Raw genomic sequence first — 17,214 nt, 5'->3', positions numbered from 1 at the left:
ATACAGGAAGGAAATCCTAGAAAAGCAGGAATAGGGCGCCTGGGTGGCTCAGTGGGTTAAGCCGCTGCCTTCGGCTCAGGTCATGATCTCAGGGTCCTGGGATCGAGTCCCGCATCGGGCTCTCTGCTCAGCAGGGAGCCTGCTTCCTCCTCTCTCTCTCTCTCTGCCTGCGTCTCTGCCTACTTGTGATCTCTCTCTGTCAAATAAATAAATAAAATCTTAAAAAAAAAAAAGAAAAGCAGGAATAATTGACTGAAGTTGAATTAGAAATAAAAAGAAAAACCATTTAAAAGCCTGAAAATAGATGGGAATACTTTAAAATGCCTTCGGAATTACAAAACAAAATAATAGTTGAGAATATTAATTTTTAATGAAAAAACTTTTTTTTTAAAGATTTTATATATTTATTTGAGAGAGAGCACAAGCAGGGTGCAGAGTCAGAGGGAGAAGGAGAAGCAGACTCCCCACTAAGCAGGAAGCCTGATAAGGGACTCGATCCCAGGACTCTGGGCTGGGATCCTGACCCGAGTCAAAGGCAGACGTGAAACAGAGCCAGCCCCACCGGTGCCCGAAAAAAACGTTTTTAATTCTCTAGACCGGCAGGGTTAATAATTAACCTCCATTAGCTAAATCCTATTTGGTTGGCTTTCTTTTGCCTGGTCAGATCACCTGCCACAGCTCCTTTCTCCTATTTCCAGAGAGGATGTCCCTTTTCCCTCTTATATCTTTCCACATGACTTTTGTTATGTACTGACATACCAAAATGTACTCTTAATGATGAAGTCTTAGAATATAGATGAGGTTCAATGACATAGAGTTTGGAGCTGATGGACAAGTAAGAGTTCTTGAGATGCCTTTGGTGCAAAATGGTGCTTTATTAAAGCACAGGGACAGGACCCGTGGGCAGAAAGAGCTGCTGCCCTAGGTTTGTGAGGGAGTGGTCCATTATATACTTGTAAGGTGGGAAGGGGGTTAGGGATGGCAGAAGTCTAAGGAATTTTGGAAGCAAAGATTCTTGGACCTTGAGGGGCTAGCCATTGTTTGGGAAGAAGGTTATTCATTACCAGTAATAAAACCTTTTTGGAGACCCTTTAGATACATATCAGTGGACTTGGGAATGATCATCACACTATCTTAAAGGGTTTAGAGATAAAGTTTTCAAAGAAATTGTTGAAGTAGACTTAATAGGATCCTGGTTGGGGATAGAGGCCTGTCAGGCTAGGATTGCCCTTTGCCCTTAGGAAAGCTCCAGGTGGAAGCACTTGTGTCCCTAGAGGAATGTTTCTCTGCCTGTTTTAAGGGCTTGTCAGTGGATAAGGAAATAAAATAATTTTTCTTCTGCCTCTGTTTCCCACATCATTTAGAAACTTCATTTTCTACTTTTAGTGTTGTGTTGTTAGAACATCACTGATCTGTAGTTTTCATCTCTCATTTATGGTGGCAGTTCTTTACCCTTCCACAATGTATCCATTCCTTAAAATGTATCCCAGCTAGTTTTGAAATGTAAAAAAAGTATGCCTTGGGATGCCTGGGTGGCTCACTTGTTTGAACGATTTACTCCTCTGCCTTCTCCTGAGGTCATGATCTCTGGGCTCCCTGCTCAGTGGGGAGTCTGCTGCTCCCTCTCCTTGTGCCCCTCCTCCACTCATGCTGTCTCCCTCAAATGGATAAATAACATATTTAAAAAAGAAAAAAAGCATGCCTTGAGTTGAAGAAGGGGAAAAGCATAGGTCTATAGATGATTTACCCATGAGCGTGAAGGCAACGATACCTTTTTTCAGGTGAATAAAACATTCTGGTTGTTGGTTAAAAAGTGGAAACACCTCAGTGTGAATTGCAGTGGGAAATTCACAAATTGTATGAAAACATTGAGTAACATTGGTGACTGGTTGAGTTGAGAGGATGGGGAATGGTGTCCCAGTTGGGTTTTTAGGAAGTTGTATATTTCAAATAGAATTCAGCCAGTAGTAAAATTGTGTTGTTATTAGAAAGTGTACATAATGTTAAATGCATCATCTTGAATGGTATCTGTTTTCCTGAATAGAGTGATAAAAAAATTCTCTTGGCCTGTTGAGAGAATTATGATTCCATCTTAATCTCAAAAATTCATACTTGAGATATTTAACCTTTTCATTTTTATAATGTCCCAAAGTAACTTGTGATTTCTTTAGTAATCAGTTATTAAAATCTGTAGTTTTTTTTTTTTTAAGATTTTATTTATGTATTTGTTTGACAGAGATCACAAATAGGCAGAGAAGCAGGCAGAGAAGCAGGCAGAGAGAGAGGAGGAAGCAGGCTCCCTCTGAGCAGAGAGCCCGATGCGGGGCTCGATCCCAGGACTCTGGGATCATGACCTGAGCCGAAGGCAGACTTTAACCCACTGAGCCACCCAGGTGCCCCTAAAATCTGTAGTTTTTAAACAGTTGATTTACTGATAGGGTCAAATTTGGTTTATTTACTCTCTGGCTAGAGAAAAAAATAACTTTAACAGAGGTTTTTTTTTTTTTTTTTAATTAGAATGTAGACATACTATATTTGGGGGAACAGAATGTATTTTAATGCTTTGCTCCAAATGTGGTGAAAAGTAGTGGAAATTAATATGTTCTAATGAGAAAATAAGGAAGTTCAGATTTTATTTACTAAGTGTCAAAGAAAGCAAGAGGAATTGGTGATTTCAAAGCCTTTTAGAATTGGTTGACATCCTTCTGCCTTAATTCTTATTTCACTTCTAAAATATTTTTTAAAGATTATTTATTTATTTATTTATTTGACACAGAGAGAGAGAGAGCACAAGTAGGGGGAGCAGCAGGCAGAGGGAGAGGTTCACAGGCTACCCGCTGAACAGAGAGAGCCTAATGTGGGCTTGATCCCAGGACTCTGGGATCATGACCTGAGCCAAAGCCAGCCGCTTAACTGACTGAGCCACCCAGGTGCCCCACTTCTAAAGTATTGAGTTCTTGGGGTGCCTGGGTGGCTTAATTGTTAAGCTGCTGCCTTCGGCTCAGGGCATAATCCCAGGGTCCTGGAATCTTAACACCGCATCAGCCTCCCTGCTGGTCGGGAAATTGCTTCTCCCTCTACCACTCCCCTTGCTTGTGTTCCCACTAGAGGTCTCTGTCAAGTAGATGAATAAAATCTTTAAAAAAAAAAAAAAAAAAGAAGTATTAAGTTCTTCCTAATTTGTTTTCCTGGTAAACTAGAACATAGTTACTTATTATTCTTTCTCATGTCATTGATATAATTCTTTTTCTTTTTTTTTTTAAAGATTGTATTTACTCATTGACAGAGAGAGATCACAAGTAGGCAGCAGAGGCAGGTAGAGAGGGAGAAGAAGCAGGCTTCCCGGGAGGAGAGATTCCCAGGACCTTGAGATCATGACCTGAGCCGAAAGCCAAGGCTTAACTAACTGAGCCACCCAGGTGCCCCAAAGTCATCGGTATAATTCTAACCCAGGCTCCTGTTTTTAGGTTTTTTTTTGTTTGTTTGTTTAAGTTGAAATGTGAAGAAGCAGTTGGTCCTATACATTTGCAGTCTCCTATATAATAATTGACTATTACAGTGATGATTCTGAAACATCAGGAAAATACTATATACTGAATGCCTGAATATAAAGTGAGTTTTTTCTAAAACAATTTTTATTTCAGAAAAGAGAGAGCTGCCTTAATTTGAGTCTGCATATAGACTTCTACTATAAATTTCTCTATTTTTTTCTTTATTTTGAAAAACAAAGTACTCTTTGGTAAAGAGCCTAAAACTGCTTCAAACGATTTTGAATGTATGATAAAGTCACTTGTTGGAGTCAGTGAAAAAGGAATCTAATAAATTTAATATAGTAATTTTTCCTAGGTATATGACCTCAAAATTGTGCTAGATACTATTGAAAATAGACCTTATAGTTTTCCATTCCATTTAACAAATATCAGTTTGAAAGAGTACAGTTGGTAATTAATATATATGGGAACTGTGGCTTGGGATAAATTTGCAGTGATTGCATTTTATGAATATTTAAAAAGTGTGTATCAAACAAATGGAAGTGAAGATTTGCCTTTGAAAAGAATGTTAGATGACTCAAAAATGACTCCAATGATAAGGAATACCCTGATGTCAAAGATGTCCATAAAGATTTTGAATGTAGGTGGTTTGTGATTCATGGAGTAGGAGGAAAAGCAGTATTTCAAAATTATCATGATTTATTAATGTTGTTTTAAATGCATATGTGCATCTAAATTAAATTGTATAAGTATTTGACTTTTATCTATAGCTCTAAAAGTTTCTTTTCAAGTTGGCCAGAAAATATTGCTTTTAACTTTCTAGGAAACATGGTAGTTCACCTTATATTTGGGAATTCTTCCTATTCAGGCTTATGTGGTAATAAATTTACATTTATTGTACTTCGTTAAGGTAAAGAGTGTGTAATACGATACGCGAGTTCTGCTAAAAAATGTTATGGCTTAAAGAAAACTTTAGTTATCCTGAAAGAGCTTTTAATTTTTGAGACAGTACATTCTCTAATAATTCTCAACAAAGAACATGTTATTATACATAGATTAATAAAATTATAATTTTTTAAAAAACCCTTAAAAATATTAACACCTCTATCCAGTAAATAAAGAAGAAATAAAAACTCCAGCTTTTCAGGTTTTACTTTTATTTACATAGATCCATTGATAGTTTTTATGTTACTGTATTAACAGTGATTTATTTTTTATTAATTAAAAAAAATTGCAGCTGTACCCTTTCCCCCAACACATCGCTTGACATCTGAAGAAGTATTTGATATGGATGGGATACCCAGGGTTGATGTTTTGAAGAACCACTTAGTAAAAGAAGGTCGGGTAGATGAAGAAATTGCACTTAGAATTATCAATGAGGGTGCTGCCATCCTTCGGAGAGAGAAAACCATGATAGAAGTAGAGGCTCCAATTACAGGTACACTTGTTTAAGTTTTGGATATTATTTTTTTAATTATACTGTTATTTAGTTGCTCGGATCTAAGGCTGTTTACTTTTTAATCTATGGTATACTAAAATAATATTACAAGGACATAATCTTGAATTTTGAGATAATTTTTTGTAATTTTTTTGGTTTTTGCCTATTTTCAGTGAATAGACATGATCTTAAGTAACCTGGGTGCAGAAGTTGGTCTAACTCGCTTTTGTGAAGGTTTCATCAGTTGTGTTGGCCATAATTCAATTTGATTCAACAAATTCTTATTTACTTTGCTTTCAATTATTAGGGGCAAATACCTCAGTGTAACATAGCAGTCAATAGAAAGTATTGCATTAGGATGGAGATTTTACTACCACCATTATAAATTTTGTAATCCTAAGACCTACACTTGGCTTCTTAAAGAGGAGCTTTATAAATTTAGGTGAAAATTCTGTCACTGACTTCAAATTTCATTATTTTGATTATATCTTGTTCTAGATCTTGAGCGCATAAACACTTGGGTACACATCATCCCTATTAGGATTCTTCATAGATACTAAGACTTCCTGCTGATACCTTTTCTTGATAGAATTTACATTATTTCTTATGTAAAAGAAATTAGAATTTAAGTAAAATTTGTTATTTCAGAGGTTTTTTTTTCATATCTAATAATCTTCTTGTTTCAGTGTGTGGTGACATCCATGGCCAATTTTTTGATCTGATGAAACTTTTTGAAGTAGGAGGATCACCTGCTAATACACGATACCTTTTTCTTGGTGATTATGTGGACAGAGGTTATTTTAGTATAGAGGTAATAATCATATACTATCATTTGATTTGCTTTTAAGTGTTACCATAGATGATTTCCATTAATTCCTAGTAAAATAAGTTACTTAAATTACCTATATTGGGTTCTTTTTAATACCTCTGCTATTCTGAAGTTTTTAGGTAAAACTACGACTTATTCTCTTCTGCTTTTCAAACTCTTTTATTTTCTTTGTATTACTGTTTATGCAATTATAATTGCCATTTTTCCCAGCAGAAATTATATGTAAACTGAGGGTTCTTTATTGTCCTGTTATCTAGTGGCCCTGAGGACCTAGTGCTATTTCTCTCTCTTGCCCCTAAAGGCATTACCCCATGTGAAAAAAGATTAATTGATTTTTTTCTGATTAAATAAAGCATACTATAATGCTTTTAAGGCTTAAACCCTAGTGCTTCTATTCCACCTTCTATAGCTATTAAGACCCAAGTCTTCTGTGTGTTGTGAAAGTATTCATTTCTTTTAAAAAACAAGAGGCATTAAAATGACCTGTTGATCATTACTTAATAGCTCATGGTTCTTTTTGCTTCATTTATTTCTCTAATTATATATATTAAAAAAAAGTAAATGTAGAACTATTTGCATTTTTTAATATAGACATTTCTCTTTCTTTTTTTTAAATGAAAATGTGGCCATATTGTAATGTTGTTCTGTAACTTTTTTCATATATCCGTATACTGTGATGTCTTTCCAGGTCAGTATATATAAATTTATAGAATTTTTAATAGCCACATTGTATTCTATTGAATAAATAAACCACAGTTAAATATTGTTAGACACTTAAGGTGTTCTTAGTTTTTTCCATTACAAATGATGCTTCAGTGAGTCTGATTATTTATACATTTTGCACACTTGCTGAATTATTTCTGTGGGGCAGATTCTTGGAGGTAAAATTGCTGGATGAAAGCTCTACTAATAGATATTTCTGTGTTGTTGAGTATTTACTGTGTTCCAAGTATATCCTAAGCACTTAACACACATTAATCCTCACAACACTATGACATAAGTACTATTATTTTATCCATTTTATAGATAAGGAAACTGAGGCTTGGAGAAGTTAAATAGCTTCCCCAAGGACACATTGTTAGTAAGCAGTGCAGCCAGTCTTATTCTAAGGCTATACTCTTTTTTTTTTTAAGACTTTATTTTTATTTTTAAAGAGAGAACAAGCAAGGGAGAGGGCAGAGGGAGATGGAGAGAGAGGATCTCCAGCACACTCCACAAGGAGCTTGCAGCCTGACCTTGAGATCATGACCTAAGCTGAAATCAGAAATCAATCATTTAGCCAACTGAGCCATCCGGGCACCTCCTAAGCCTGTACTCTTAACCACCTTTCCCAGTAGATAATTGAATCTTTACCTGGTGAATTTCCATGCTGGTTCCCGTTTATATCTTCTCCAGTATTTTTAACCTCCTTTCTCAGGTATACTAGGACTCATGGTGAGGAAAGGAGTTCAGTGTTCTGTCTGCTCATTCCCTAAGGAGTTTTGTTACCTCTGAGTTCTTCTTCCTTTATTCATAGTTCCATCACCACTATACCTCAAACTTTCCTCAAAGCTTCAAGGAAACCAGAAAATGGCCCTTCTTAATGAAAAAAATAGGGGCCTTTGACAGAAACAATAAAATGAACAATTTTAGAAAGTTTTTTTGGTAACTAAGCATATTAGTGTTTGTGTCCTTGTATTCGAGTGTTTTGTGGCTGACTCTTTTAATAGATTTTATTTTTGAAAAGGAAAATAATAAAGAATCAAAATAAGCAAAAAAGAGAGGTAGAATTTAGTATTTCTCTGGCTTAATTTCTTTTTTTCCTTGTGAAAAAAATGTAGGTGTGAATAGTTACACATTTTAATATACCTTAACTGGTTAAAAATAAAGTTTGTTTCCTTTTTGTTTATAATTCTATAAACCAGGCCAATTTCTGTATGAAATATCTTTCTTTCTTTTTTTTTTTTTTTTTAAAGATTTTATTTATTGAGAGAGCACAAACAGGAGTAGGGGGAGGAGGGAAGGCCAGAGACAGAGGGAGACAAAATCCCAAGCAGACTCCATGCCAGAAATGGAGCCCAACTTGGAGCTCTTCTATCCCATGACCTTGAGGTCTCCACCTGAGCTGAAATCAAGAGTCCAACGCTTAACTGACTGAGTCACCTAGGTGCCCTGATTTCCTTTTTTTTTTTAACCAAATAAGTAAAATGTGAGTTTCTTATGTTAAATCTATTGAGAGGGGTACCTAGCTGGCTTAGTTGAGAATGTGGCTCTTGATCTTGAGGTTGTGAGTTTGAACCATGTGTTGGGTGTAGAGAGTGCTTAAAAATAAGTCTTAAAAAAAAAAAAATACACACACACACACACACACAACATAAATCTATTTAGAGAAAAGTGTCTGCTATACTGTTTGCTTTAATATTCTTCTTATTTATTTGGATCAGTTGAGGTAATAAGTACCTACTTCAGGTAAGGCAGCAAGTATAACCAACAAAATAACATAAGACAAGGTTATTGCCTTCAGAGGGCTGGATGGCATAATGCTTAAGATCAGAGGGTCGGGATCCCGTCTCTATTATTTAAAAGTTTTGTGATTTCAGACAAATTACTTGAACTCTTTGCTTCAGTTTCCTTATTTGTAAAATAGAGATTATATTACGTACTTTATAGGGTTGTTTGAGGAATAAACGAGGAGTATTAAATACATGTCACTTGATACATTGTAAGTACTCAATAAATGGTCAGTGCTATTATTTTTGACATTATTATTTATTGATATACCTAAGAAGGACACCAGTCTGCCAATTGTTTTTAATAGCGAGCAATCTATAAATCTAAAGTAATTACATAGATAGTTTAAGTCATTCATTCAACAGATATTTGTTACTCTGTTTCTGCTGTTTAGGTACTTTTCTAGGAGTGGAGGGTGAGAAGTGAATAAGATGACAAAGTCCCTGATTTCATGGAGCTTATATTGTAGTAAAGGACAAAGAGAAAAAGGTAGTAAAGAGTAATAGAGATTGTAAGGACAATAGGGTTAGAGGAAAATGAGCAAATAATCAAACAACTTAGTTAAATAAAAATAAAAGATAAATTTTCTCAAAACATTTTCTTTTGCAGTGTGTCTTATATTTATGGGTCCTGAAGATTCTGTACCCAAGCACATTATTCCTTCTGCGAGGCAATCATGAATGCAGACACCTTACTGAATATTTTACCTTTAAGCAGGAATGTGAGTACTGTCATGAGAAATATTTTCATTTCCTCAGTATTCCTGTGGAGTGTTATGGCTAGTAAGAATTTACAGTATAACAGAAGAATTTTGTGTCCAAACATACAAAACTTTGAAGATTATTGTTTAGAGAGTTTTTTAGTGTTTAATGGTGTTTTATTCAGATGTTTTCATTTCAGGGTTTCCTATTAAGTTTGATTTTATAAATATATTTAGAAATGGCTTTGGGTTATATAGCCTTAATGTTTAAGTGATTTTTTTTTCCTAACACGAAGAATAAAAACCAAAAGGAAAAAAATAATTGTTGTTGCATTGGAGATTTTTGTCCCCCAATATTGAAGCTCTCCCATGAAGATTCTTTAATTATTCATCTTGTCCTCATTTCAGCTTGTTTCAAACATGCTATTGATGAATTGAAATTCTTAACCTACAGTGTTTACCCTATTTCTCTCTTAAATTATTGTGGCAATGGCAATCTAATAACCAGAAGCAAGAATATTATATAGAGCAGTATTTGACCTTTTTTCACACCTCTTAACTGTATGCTTATTAAGTTAATATTCATGACTACAATAATTCTTAGAGTTAAGTTCTAAAAATAGAAATAATTTCAGAATTATAGAGACTCAAACATGATCCAGTAAAGATCATATTACTAGAGACTTCCAGTAAAAAGAGAAAAATATAGTGGTGAGTAATGGCAGAGAACACAAGTCATATAACTTCAGGGATCAGGTGGGTAACCTAAATGAATAGGTTATGAATAACAACAATAAAAGTAATGAAATAATAAAATAGTAAAAAATGAAGTAATAAATGAATAAAAGATGAGACCTGGAAAGTGCATACTTGACCTAAAAGCAATTAATTTAAATTTTTTATTAAACCTCAGTGCTGGAAAAGTTAACAGACTACCAGTTTAGAACCTCTGGTTGCTGTTATAGGTTTTTCTCGTATTTTTGTGGCTTTTTTTTTTTTTAATAAGACTTTATTTATTTGACAGAGAAATCACAAGTAGGCAGAGAGAGAGGAGGAAGCAGGCTCCCTGCGGAGCAGAGAGCCCGATGCGGGGCTTGATCCCAGGACCCTGGGATCACGACCTGAGCCGAAGGCAGAGGCTTTAACCCACTAAGCCACCCAGGCGCCCCTTTTTGTGGCTTTTTAAAAATTTAATTTTTAAAATTAAATTATTTGAGAGTGAGTGAGTGAGAGAGAACATGAGCAGGTGGGGAGGGGCAGAAGGAGAGGGAGAAGTAGACTCCCCACTGAGCGGGGACCCCCCCAATATGGGGCTGGATCCCAGGTGACCGGAGCCGAAGGCAGACGCTTAATGAACTGAGCCACCCAGGCGCCCCAGATTTTCTCATATTTGAATTTTACTGTATTCAAAAGGGGAAAAGGAACTAAGCTCTTTTTTCTTTAGATAATTAATAAATTACTCACCAAAATTGCAGCAAAAATGTAAAATAGCCAGGAATTTTAATAATAGAAAAGAGCAAAGGGATGTGTATGATAATCTTCTTAAACGTAAATGACAGTTGGATTTAGTGGAGTTTTGTCTCTCTGGTGTTATTTTGGCTTCATGCTTCACTGTCCATTTTAAGCATTCATTGTAGACTAGAGGAACCCCTCTGTTCTTCCAATATATGAATAAATTTATCTTTTTTTTTTTTAATTGGGTGGACCTTGGGTTTTGTTGTGATGTTGTAGTAGTCCTGCCTATAACAAAGTAGTCACTGACTCTTAGAATAAAATAAAGTATTAAAACTAAGCTTTAAGTATACTTCTAATTTAGCCTTACTTGGCCTGTAAAGGTAAAGGGTTGAGATGATTTTAGGGATTTGATTTAATCTATTATAAGTAATATTTTATGATGATCTGCTGCATGCCCAAATTTAGAAGCAGCTAATATTTTGTCTTGAAAGACCAGTACTGCCTCTTACTGATTCTCATAGGGCAAGATGCTTGCCTTTTAAAAAAATGATTGTATACAATAAAATTCACTCTTTCTAGTGTTGAGTTCTCAGTTTTGACAAATGCATAGAACTGCCCATCCCCCACAGTCATGATACAGAAAAGTTTCATCATCTCATAAATTCCTTCTTGCTCCCTTTTCATAATCACCCCCATACTCTTTGTAAACCCCTGGCTGCCACTTGCCTGTTTTCTGTGTCTGTAGTTTTCTTGCCTTGGTTTTTTTTTTTTTTTTTTAAGATTTTACTTATTTATTTGACAGATAGAGATCACAAGTAGGCTGAGAGGCAGGCAGAGAGAGAGGAGGAAGCAGGCTCCCTGCTGAGCAGACAGCCCGATGTGGGGCTCGATCCCAGGACCTTGGGATCATGACCGGAGCCGAAGGCAGAGGCTTTAACTCACTGAGCCACCCCGGTGCCCCTTGCCTTGGTTTTAATAGTCAATTTATGTATCTATGTATCTTCAAAATAATAGTAATGTGATTATCAATTATTTTTTCTTTTTCTAGGCAAAATTAAATATTCAGAAAGAGTCTATGAAGCTTGTATGGAAGCTTTTGATAGCCTGCCTCTCGCTGCACTTTTAAATCAACAATTTCTTTGTGTTCATGGTGGACTTTCACCAGAAATACACACACTGGATGATATTAGGAGAGTGAGTATATATTGCAGTTCCAAGGTTGATTGCTATTTATAGTACTTTGTTGCGTAGACAGTAGAAGCTTCAAACTTCTCTTCACTGCCAAGATTAGGTAATGGTAAAAAAAAATAATATACTGATATTTTAAGGAAATATCTTCTAACCATTCAGAACAATGTAGTATGGACAGTATTCAAAGTTGGTACCACTTTCCTGTGTCCATTCTATTCTCACTTTTTGACAAGTTATTTCTGTTCTTTGTTTCTTTCTTTTCTTTCTTTCACAGTTAGATAGATTCAAAGAGCCACCTGCATTTGGACCAATGTGTGACTTGCTATGGTCCGATCCTTCTGAAGATTTTGGAAATGAAAAATCACAGGAACATTTTAGTCACAATACAGTTCGAGGATGTTCTTATTTTTATAAGTAAGGAAAAATATCCAAGATTAAACACATTTTAGTTGTTAAAATAGCAGATGTTTCATATAGAAAACCATTATTTTACTTAATTTACTTTTTTCCCCCTACAGCTATCCAGCAGTGTGTGAATTTTTGCAAAACAATAATTTGTTATCGATTATTAGAGCTCATGAAGCTCAAGATGCAGGGTAAGAATTCTGTTTCCCTGGCCCAAATTAACACCTTATGTACAAATCAAACTTAGTAACTCATGATTGATGCTTTACGATGCATATTAAGCTATTTGTTTTACAGCTATAGAATGTACAGAAAAAGTCAAACTACAGGGTTCCCTTCATTAATAACAATTTTTTCGGCACCTAATTACTTAGATGTCTACAATAATAAAGGTAAGATATTGTTGATAAAAAATTGTTAAACAACTTAGCATTTTAATTGACTTTTTAAAAAAAAGTAATAGAAAAGAGGCATTGTTTGAAACTGTAACTATCCAAATCTTGTTATAAAAAAGTATAAGATATAAGGGAGGGGAGAAAACAAGAAATAAAAATCCAAAATGTAAAACTTAAATCATATGTAACCATTCCACAACTTGGCACTCATAGAAGCTATCTTACAAAAAAATGTTCTGAATTAAGTCAAGAAACCACACATGATTTTCTCAGACTCCCCTTTCTTAAATCTTTCCCCTTGTAATCAAGAGAATGTTTTCTTATTTACATAAAGCTGTTGCTGCTTTGACCATTTCGTGTATTTACACTGTATAATTAGTTTATCATGTTTCTTGGTTTATGTTCACTGATCTAGGTTCTCTTCCCCTTTCTTATTCCCTACTTTCACCTCTTATTATTGCCCCCTGAAGATTAATAGTTGAATTGTCCTTGATCAGTTCACTCTGACCTCTCGGATATATTCCTCCATTTTTTCTTACATCTTTTTTCTTTATGTGCTTTTCCACCAGTTTCCATTCCCTTTCCTTCTGTCCAGATTTGATCTGTTTATAATAATTTGGTTTCATTTAACTTTGAACATAGCTTATTGACAGATAATGCCAAAGGATCTTAATCTAGTTAAGTGTGTGCCAAGGAAATTGAAGATGAGCTTGGGTATGTTTATGTAGTGCACATTTTCAGAAGAGGAAATTAAGAAGCCATCTCCTATTCTGTCTTGACATGTCTGGAATTCAGTTGACTATGCCATAGTTTCCAGGGTCACTGGAGCAGATGTGCCAGGAGGAAAGAACAGAAGGTTAAAGACTTTTAAAAGTATTAGAGAGATAATGAGGTCATCGCTAAATATGGGTCATGGAGTTCAAAAGAGGAACAGAAGAGTTTTTTTTTAGTTATTGGAGATGATGGTTAAAAGATTAAAACATTTGCCTGAGATCAAATGGTAACATGCTATATAACTTTGATACAGAATATGTTACAAAAACTCAATTATTATATTAATTACCCAAAAAACCCTGTACCTTGACTGAGTTGCTCATCTTCAGAAACTACTGTCAATGCAGCCTTTAAGGATTATGCCAGTGCTAAAATATTCTTTTAAATTACAGAATTTCAAATTATAAATTTCAGAACTTCTAGAGAAGTTACCTAATGATGTATGGCTTCATTTTTGAGGAGAATGTATCTAAGTTTTGACCCCATTTTTAAGAACAGAATAGAGGGCTACATTTAACTTTGTACCAATGCTCTAATGCCTCATCCGTAACCTCCTCTTCTCAGTATTACAGGACCTAGTGATCAGTGCTCAGCTGATTATTGTCTAATTGGTTGTCCTCTGTTAGTTTGATTTAGGGGGCTAAAGGAATCACTTTTCTGAGTATTCAGAAAAGAAACTCAAACCATTGAATCTGTCTTGTCAAAATCAAATGTCTCTTAGTAGTGATTAAGTCTGTATATAGTGTTAATGATTTGAGTGCTTACATGGTATGGATATGTTTGTAATGTTTCATTTCACCTGGAAGGCAATTTTCTAGATTCTCTATTTTGCTTTAAAGCTTAAAACTTGGTATCATTCCTTAATTTCTGATGCTAAATTTAAAATACTTTTATTTCATAAGGGAAACAAGCTTATTACTTGTGCCTTTGTATTAGCCAGAATCCCAAATCTTGGAATTTAATATCTGCATTTTTGTGCTTTTCATTAAAATGGAAAAAAAAAGTAACCACATAATTATTATAATATCTACAAAGCATTTTATACTTTTATATACCTTCATGTGAAATAGATCGTCTGATCATATAACAAACATCTGAGGTAGTCAAGGTGGACATATTAGTCCTGTTTTATAAATGAGAAACAGATTAGTTAAATAATTTACCAAGCATTGCAAAGCTAGTGTGTGTTGCAGCTTAGATTGGAATCTAGCCTATCTAACCCAGTATTCCATAAAATAGTATAACCAGTGACTGAAATCTCTGTAGTTAATTTAAGATATTTTTTCTTTTAATGTATTGAAACATTAGAAAGATACTTGAAATTGAGATGAGTATGTTACCTTTGTGTTATTTGGTTATAATATTTTCTTTTCGGCATTTTAGTGGAGTTTTTTCTTTCTTTCTTTCTTTTTTTTTTTTTTTTAAGATTTTATTTATTTATTTGAGAGAGAGAGTGTGAGAGAGAATGAGAGAGGAGAAGGTCAGAGGGAGAAGCAGACTCCCCATGGAGCTGAGAGCCCAGTGTGGGACTCAATCCTGGGACTCTGGGGTCATGACCTGACCGAAAGGCAATTGCTTAACCAACTGAACCACCCAGGCAGCCCCAGTGGAATTTCTTCTAAATGAAATAAAACATTTCTTTGTAGTAGTTTCACTTGATTTCCCATATTAAATGAAATAAATACATTCATACAGTCATAAAAAACTGCTTTTTTTCTGGGTTTTGTTTTTGTTTTTTCCTTCATTCCCATCAGCAATGATTTTCAGGTTGCCTGTAACTAAAAAGATCCTCTTAAATTCCTTCAACTTGTAGGAACTTTTAAACCTAGAAAATTGCTCATTGCCATTCTGTGTTTCCTCTAAAAATTGAGTTTTCACAATTTTGGATATAGTAAAAGTGCATGTTCATCACTGAATTGTAAAGTAAAGCAAACAGCTTAGAAATCTGGAAATTTTATTAATAATAAATATAGATCTGACTATGCTCTACATAAAAGTGTGTTAAAAAAACAAAAATGTGTTTTTACTAACAATTAGTACCTGTCTCCCTCTACTAGTCCTCATTCAACTCACACCTTGATTCCCCACTCCTTTAAAAACAGTATTTTTTTTTTTTTTTTTGCTTTTATGTGTTATAGAGTTTTGGAGCTAAAGACAAGTTGTTACATTCACATTCAAACTTATCTTACAGCTGCTGTATTAAAGTATGAAAATAATGTGATGAATATTCGACAGTTTAACTGTTCTCCACATCCTTACTGGTTGCCCAATTTTATGGATGTCTTCACATGGTCGTTACCATTTGTTGGAGAAAAAGGTATTTTTTTTTAAATGTTTAATTACTGTCACATTTACTCCAGTTTACTATTGGAGGCACATACTTGATAAAGGAAACTGAAGTCTGGTTTCACTATGGGTTCAGCTCTACTTGTGTCAGTGGGTGTGGATATGAGAGCCTCAAAGATATTTTGGTTAGCTGTTTATAGCCCCCATGTGAGGGTGTCTGGGGGACTGGAAGAAGACTTATAAATAGCCTGATGTTGTCTTCAGCTGTTGGGTTTTCTTTCTGTTTTTCTTTAGCTTACATCTTTTATGAAAGAATGGAAGGATGGCTTTGCTTTAGAATGGACACTTTTGCACATTTTAACACCACTTTTGGGAATGTCAGAGTAATTGATAGAAGGATTTAATAACCCTAGTTTTGGGCAGTGTTAGTCATAGTTCTATACTCTGAGAAAAAAGATGAGAAGTTCAGGTTCAAATCTAATACTTCTTCTCCCATGTAAAAAATATGTATACAAATTTAGTGGTAATGCTTTCTGATGATTTCTATTAATAATACATTAGTATATATTTAAATGGCTTTTTAAGAGAAATGCTATTTAAGAAATTTGTGGGGGCGTGCCTGGGTGGCTCAGTGGATTAAGCCTCTGTCTTTGGCTCAGGTTATGATCTCAGGGTCCTGGGATCAAGCCCCGCATCCAGCTCTCTGCTCAGCGGGGAGCCTGCTTCCCTCTCTTTCTCTATCTGCCTCTCTGCCTACTTGTGATCTCTTGCTCTGTCAAATAAATAAATAAAATCTTAAAAAAAAGAAAAATTTTTTTCTAGTTGTATAGAATTTTTAGGATTTCCTTATTTCATCACATTCTCCTTTTCCATTTTAGTGCTGATTTTTCCACAAGGCAATGCCTCAGTTTCCATATCTGGAAAATAAGATTATGAGAATACAGACATGATTATAAAACATTTTATTCTAGATCCCTTTTTTTTTTTTTCCTCACCTCTTCCATGTTACAAATGTTCCTTTCTGTTTGGGATATGTTACTTCTGCCAAAGCAGTTTTGGGTTCTAAAATACAGAGTTAATACTTAAACTCTGTATATTAAACAGATTTTTTGAAGATTGCCTCTGGTCTTCATCAGTTACTCAGTAGGTCAACATTAAGCTAATATGGAGATAGAATTACCCACTTTAGCATTTGAGAAGGGGGCCAGTAAAGGGCTTAGGTGCAAGGGATGCATTACACTTATAACCTTCTATCTTTGGTGTATGAGAAATAGTTCAATCATAGCATCATCAGGCTAAAGGGAATTTAAGAATTCATCTTGCTCATTCTCCTGCCTTCAGGCTAGACTGCAACTCAACTGTTTTAATGTAATATAAGTAGGGTGGGGGTGGTAAGAATGGGGAGCATAGAAGGAAAATGGACATTTCGTAAATTCTAATTTCTCTAATGCTTCCACAATAAGGAAACACTTCAGTTATTACTAGTCTAAATATTAGTGCTATCAGTGTTTAAACAAGGAAAGAAATAGAGATAATAGGGGCACCTGGGTGGCTCAGTGGGTAGGCCTGTCTGCCTTTGGCTCAGGTTATGATCTCAGGATTCTGGGATCAAGCCCCGCATTGGGCTCTCTGTTCAGCAGGGAGCCTGCTTCCCCCCACTCTCACTGCCTGCCTCTCTGCGTACTTGTGATCTTTCTTTCTCTCTCTCTGTCAAATAAATAAATAAAATCTTTTTAAAAAGAAAGAAATAGAGATAATAG

General features: G+C 35.0%; 1 protein-coding gene across 7 annotated transcripts in view; it reads left to right on the top strand.

Annotated features, from left to right (window-relative positions):
- PPP3CB (protein phosphatase 3 catalytic subunit beta) overlaps nt 1-17,214 on the top strand; it is a 55,636-nt gene that overhangs the window by 11,893 nt on the left and 26,529 nt on the right. For all 7 annotated transcript variants that reach the window (XM_032311764.1, XM_032311765.1, XM_032311761.1 and 4 more), the window contains exons 2-9: nt 4,729-4,929; nt 5,616-5,740; nt 8,858-8,969; nt 11,452-11,597; nt 11,869-12,008; nt 12,113-12,190; nt 12,297-12,391; nt 15,360-15,485. In XM_032311764.1, the coding sequence (XP_032167655.1) occupies nt 4,729-4,929; nt 5,616-5,740; nt 8,858-8,969; nt 11,452-11,597; nt 11,869-12,008; nt 12,113-12,190; nt 12,297-12,391; nt 15,360-15,485 (1,023 nt within the window). The remainder of the gene's footprint in view (nt 1-4,728; nt 4,930-5,615; nt 5,741-8,857; nt 8,970-11,451; nt 11,598-11,868; nt 12,009-12,112; nt 12,191-12,296; nt 12,392-15,359; nt 15,486-17,214) is intronic.

The sequence above is a fragment of the Mustela erminea genome, chromosome 14, assembly GCF_009829155.1.
Source record: "Mustela erminea isolate mMusErm1 chromosome 14, mMusErm1.Pri, whole genome shotgun sequence".
NCBI classification, from domain to species: Eukaryota; Metazoa; Chordata; class Mammalia; order Carnivora; family Mustelidae; genus Mustela; species Mustela erminea.
This window is presented reverse-complemented; position numbering and strand designations above follow the sequence as displayed.